Source organism: Hipposideros armiger, unplaced genomic scaffold, assembly GCF_001890085.2.
Source record: "Hipposideros armiger isolate ML-2016 unplaced genomic scaffold, ASM189008v1 scaffold_100, whole genome shotgun sequence".
NCBI classification, from domain to species: Eukaryota; Metazoa; Chordata; class Mammalia; order Chiroptera; family Hipposideridae; genus Hipposideros; species Hipposideros armiger.
Window position 1 is genome coordinate 305,119 of NW_017731450.1, and position 5,824 is coordinate 310,942.

The 5,824-nt window shown below is 49.0% G+C and overlaps 1 protein-coding gene across 1 annotated transcript in view; it reads left to right on the forward strand.

Annotated features, from left to right (window-relative positions):
• Positions 1-3,273, forward strand: part of CMPK2 (cytidine/uridine monophosphate kinase 2) — a 9,399-nt gene extending 6,126 nt beyond the window's left edge. Inside the window, exons 3-4 of the mRNA XM_019646272.1 lie at positions 458-691; positions 2,278-3,273. Of these exons, the coding sequence (XP_019501817.1) occupies positions 458-691; positions 2,278-2,395 (352 nt within the window). The 3' untranslated portion in view covers positions 2,396-3,273. The remainder of the gene's footprint in view (positions 1-457; positions 692-2,277) is intronic.
• Positions 3,274-5,824: the final 2,551 nt, after the last annotated feature.

The following is a 5,824-nucleotide window of genomic DNA, read 5'->3' on the forward strand; positions in this document are numbered from 1 at the left end:
CAGGCTGCAGCCAGGGGTCTCAGAATGCACGTCTCATTGGCAAGTTCAAGTGTAAAACAATGCAGGGACTGAATGGGCCTGCAGATGTGTGTTTGTCCAAGACACGACATTAAGGACAGATGGGCCACCAAACAAGCCTGTCACCTCCGTTGCCCTCCAGGGAAGAAAGCACACTGCAAGGCCGGAAGTGTGACCGTGTCACGTCACCGTTAGTGCAGTTTCAGTTCAGACACTGTAGCTCCGTGGAGCCCACTGCTTTCTTATTGTGGTTGTTGACTTTATTTTTGACACTTTATAAATGCTTTTCGAAGTAAGGCTGGGTTCTGTGTATTTCATCGATGCAGTGCTATGAAAGCTTAAGCTGTGCTGTCCCTGGTTTCAGCATCGTCAGCGGCTGACTTCCGGGGGCTGCCTTGACGTCTGCACACGAGGGTCTCACTGCTCCTTTCCCTCGCAGGTACTGGCACAGCACCGCCACCTACGCCATCGCCACCGAGGTGAGCGGGGGTGTGCAGCACCTGCCCCCGGCCCATCACCCCATCTACCAGTGGCCGACGGACCTGCTCAGACCCGACCTGGTCCTGCTGCTCACCGTGAGCCCCGAGGAAAGGATGAAGAGAATCCAGGCCCGCGGCATAGACAGGACCAGGGAGGAAGCTGAACTGGAGGCCAACAGCATCTTTCGTCAGAAGTAGGTGTCTCGATGCGATGTGAGGGGCGGGGGACCCTGGCGTGGCGGAGCCAGGGTCAGCACCGATGTTGGGCATCCGGAGGCAGTGACGTGCTCCCATTTTCCAAACCCAAGAGGCAGAATTCTCCAAGGAGCTCAGCTCCTGCCGATGGCATTGTCACTGTGGGGCTCCAGCACTGATGTCCGGCCAGGGGTCAGACCTTTCTCCTGGTCCTGGCTGTGCCCGGGACAGCATGACCCTGACCAGGACATCCCACGTTTCTGGGTCACGGGTTCCCAGTCATAACATGAGGGGCACAGAGCGCTGTGTGAGGCGCTCACAGTGGCTTTTACCTGCCCGGCACATCACCGCTCATGTCCAGCCATCCTTGCAAGGACAACAGTAGCCATGTTTTACACATTATAAAACTGAGGCCCCAAAATTTAGTGGTTTCTAGAAATTTGCATAGGTGCTAAGTAGTCAAACTGGGATTAAAATCAAGATCTTTCTGATTTTAAGGCGGTGCTTTCGTATTCGTTACAAAGCTACGAATATAATAGCAAGAGAGTGAGCCGTCTTACTGCTTCATGGCTGAGTGTGAAGCAGGAAAGGGTTGAGAATCCACAACAGACTGGTTTATACAAATAAACAATGCTAACACTGTTATCACATAATACTGTTCTAACATAAAGAACAACTCTGCTGTGTGTAGAGAAACCACGTTAAGCAGTTTACTTGTATGGATTCAATTAAACCTCACGACAGACCTGCCAGGAAGACTCCTCAGTTTACAGATGAGGAAACTGAGGCGAAGAGGGGAAGAAACTTGGCGAGCTCGCTTCGCTAGTGAGGATGGCAGAGTGTGGGTCCCAAGCACCCACTCCGGTGCCTGCTGTCACAAGGGTGTCGTGTTTCCGTCATTTCATATACACAGCAAAGGTCACTCTCACTGAGACCAGACGAGGGGCTCTGACAGGAGTTTAGAAGATTCAGAAGTGGAAATGTATGGCTAAACCTCTGGCTTGTCTGAAATCCTTCAGGGCACAGACTGCGGAGACACTTGTCCTTGGGCACATTACTCTTTGAGCCTCTGCTACTTTGTCTGCAAAATGGGGATGGCAGTGGCTCCTTCTAAGGTTACGCTGAGTATGGAGTGGCAATAATCATGCAGTATACTAACGCTCGGCAGATAGTAGGTGCTCAATAAATGCTAGCCAGTAAACATTATTGATTGATTGATTGATTTATAAACATTTTTTTTTTTTAGAAACTTTATTGGGGAACAGTGTGTTTTTCCAGGACCCATCAGCTCCAAGTCAAGTAGTTGTCTTCAATCTGCTTGTGGAGGGCACAGCTCCTTGGCACATGTGGGAATCGAACTGGCAATCTTGGTGTTATGAGCTAACTGGCTGCCCCTATTATCATTTATTACACACAGTGTCTCAGATGTGTCCTGTGGGCAAAACTATTTGTCCAGGGGAGCAATGTGATAAGCCAGGTGGGGACCCTCAAGCTTCAAGCTGTTTCTGTCATGTGGGAGAATCACATTTGCATGAAAAGGTGTGTTAAAAAGTGTGCCAACTCCTTTCCTCCTGCCTGTCCCCAGGGTAGAAGTGTCCTACCAGCGGATGGAGATGCCTGCCTGCCTCGTGGTTGACGCCAGTCCCTCAAGAGAAGAGGTCCTCCGGGCGGTGTTAAGCCTAATCCAAGATAATTGTCACTAATCGTGGCTACTCGGGGCCAGGTGGCACATTTTCCTGGATTTGGTGTTTGATGCACAGCAGCCCCCAACTGGTTGTGTAGTTCCCAGACTTCTGCTTCCTAAGCCTGTCGTGTGGCAGAAAATTCGAGACTGGACCTCTCACTTTTACCTCAGCCATCGTGCTTGCTTCTGACTGATGGACCCGTCCAGGTGGAGACTGGTTCGTGTCCCAGTGGGGGCCTAGTGGTTGCTTTCTGCCTAGCATAATCAACATTTGTTTGGGACGCATTTTTAACTAAATCCCTACCAAAGGCCTCCAAGGTTTTCTCATCCAGCAAACACGAGGTGCACACAAGCAACCAGAAATACCTTCCAAGTCGGCAGACGTCTCCCCGCCTCCCCGCCCCCCCAGCCTTTCCCAGGCCCACACCTGGTCAATGACACCTTGAAGTGGTCAGCGTTCACTTCTTCCAACTCCTAGAGCCACGCGCTCCTGGGGAACATGTGTGTGTGTCCTGGCTGAGGGAAGACACTCCCACGGAGCCGTCTTGTAGGTGGGGATGCTGTCGCCGGAGGCATCTGCCTTGCACGAGCAGCTCACAGTCCTGAAGGGGTCCTCTCGTTAGCACTTCAGAGTCAGAGACAGCCAACCCAAGAAATCCGACGTACAGATCTACCAACCTCATTTGAATTACATGCTGCTGATTTATATTCCTGTCCTTCCCTCAGAATATAATGAGTGTTTTGCACTGAATTACAAGCTTTAAACTTACGTCGATGTTTCCATCGCGTTTTTGCACATTGTAGGGGCTTTGCTTCACTAATGAAAATGGAAGCCAAGAAGCTATTGTAGTGCTTCTTGTGCATTTTCACTCCGCAGATTTCACTAATCTTACTAAATAAGCACAGTGGATCCTAGAATGGGATTTCTTGGTGAATTATCTTGCACTTGAAGGTCTTATGATCGCACATGGAATCAGCTTTGAGAACTGTTTGGCTAGAAAAAAATAGCTGAGGAAAGAGGAAACTTACTGGGTTTGCAGCCTTTGTGAGTCGTTTAACATCAGTAGTCCATGTGACTTGATCGAAAACGTGACAATAATTATTTGTNCCGCCTGTGATAAGGTGAGGGACAGGGAAATGACAGGCATACCGTGAGATCCCACTTTGCTTTCACCAGGTTGGTGAGAACTTAAAAATGTCCTGATCCCCAGGACACTGGCGATGCTGTGGATTGATGGGAACTCCCACATGGTGCTGGCGGGAGCGGGGGCCAGCAGTGACTTGGCGAGCGATTGGAGAAGACATGGCGAAGTGAGAGAAGGCTTCCTTCTCCAGAAGAAACATTCAGCTTTGTTTATAATCCTGAACCTTTGAGAAACTAGAGAACGGGCAAATAAACAGTGGCCTCTTTATGACTGGCGCACCGAACTGCAATATGCACCAACATGCATACATCAGAAAATCATAGTTTCAAATGAAAAAAATCAAGGGGAAGAAAGCGGTACAACAGAATACATGCAAAATAACGTCATGCCGAGTACAGAGGAATGAGGGGGTGTTGAACACCAAGTCAGGAGCGTGCGGGCCTCTGAGAGGGGGAGGGCAGTGCAGCTGAGAAGGAGTACTAGCGAGCTTTGATGGCAGCTGGATTATTTCTTAACATTACGAGAATGTTCTCGTAATGTCTCAGTGAGTTTCGAGAGGTGGACACATCCAGGTAGGGCCTGCCCCCCAAACCCCCGTCCTTCTCTCCCCCGGCCACCACCCATGCTCCTCCCACTGGTGAGCTCTGTGTGGCTTCCGTCACCACAGGCCAGTTCTGCCTGTTCTGGAACTTAACACAGAGGCACAGGAAGTGCTCTTTGCACCTGACTCCCGTCACGAGCCTCGCGAGTTCCTCCTGTGGCTGTGAATGGCCTTTCCAGCGGGCTGGCGCACAGGTGTGTGCAGTTCTGTTGCCTGGAGCCCCAGGAGTGGCCTGTGGGGACATGGGGCTCCGTGTGTTCAGCTGAAGTACGCGTTGCAGAAAGTGTTCTCAAGTGGTGGACACAACTCCCAGCACCCTCCCCCACAGTGATGTTTGGGAATTCCCTTCCGCTTACGTCCTGAGCAACCATTAGCGCTGCCAATCCTTAACTTGACTCCAGCTTTTCTTGTTCTAGCGGGTAACTGGATCAGTTAAAAGCTAGATTGCTGCATCTGGGAACAGAATTTCTACCCTTTCTTGAAGTATCTTTCTCTGTACACTTTTCTATATCTCAGAAATATTTCACAAAGAGATCGCGCTGCGTGTTTGTGTGTGGTGGTGGGTGGGGGGCAGGGCCAGAGAAAAATGGAACAAATTCGTTCGAAGGCTGTGCCGTCCTCTAAGCTATCATGGCAGCAGGTAGTTCTAACTTTGGGGATGGTGAGATCATTATTTCAAAGTTGGCAAGTTAGAAAGACTCTTCGGGAAGATCCGAAATCACGCTTCTTTCTGGGACCTCTTTGCCCGGATAATATTTTTGACCTATTGTGACAGTGCCGAATGCTTCCATGATTGATATCTATTTTCCCCAGTCTTATTTATGTCAAAAGAAAGCCTTGAACTTTCCTAATAGTGTGACTTCATGAGGCACGTTATCTCCTAAGATGTCCAAAATCCCGGCAGCAGCACCAGCTTCTGTGTGTAGGCAGGTCCCCCCTCCGTCCCCCGGGTTTCTGTCTGTTCAGTGGGGATCAGTGTTATCCCTTCCCTGCCGACCACCAAGACGAGTGACAAATAGCCAGTGAGTAGATACAAGCGGAAGTGCTTTGAAAACAGCAAGTTACTGTTAAAATCGACAGCCTTACTACCTCAGCTGTAGGTAATGAATGTGTCAGCGAATTGCATTTAATTTGAACTAATGTGGTTTGTCTGGTGGCAGGAGTGGAGCATACTAAATAGCAGAGCGAGCCTGAAATTGGTGGCCGGAGGGTATGATTATTTAAAATGAGCCGCCGTGTTGTCAGTGAGAGAACTACCCATGGAAAACAGGGCCCTGGTTCTTCCCCTGATTTTTCTTCTTTGTGTCTGTGAATTGTCTGCAATTTTGTTCTTTAAAGAGATACTGCATCACTTTGTCAGGCGAGGAGAAAAGAGCAGTTGTTTTTGTTCCGGTTGGGTTTTGTTCATGTTTAAAGATTTTAATGAAATCCATTTTAGACAACACCATTGTCCCGTTGAAAATCTGTAAGGGAGACAGTAATTTTTGATAGCGACTGCAGTTGAGGTTGGCAACTTAATCACCCTCATTACCTTTCAAAACCTACTTACTCTTGCCTGTGGTTTTTCTATAATAAAGAAGCCTTTTTAAATTAAAATGCTATCAGCCGCTGCATTTATCGCTGAGAATTGAATTCCGTGAGCATGGAGCATGTGCACACCACAGGGCAAAGTATAGTTTGGTTGCTAAGAGAAAGGAAACCT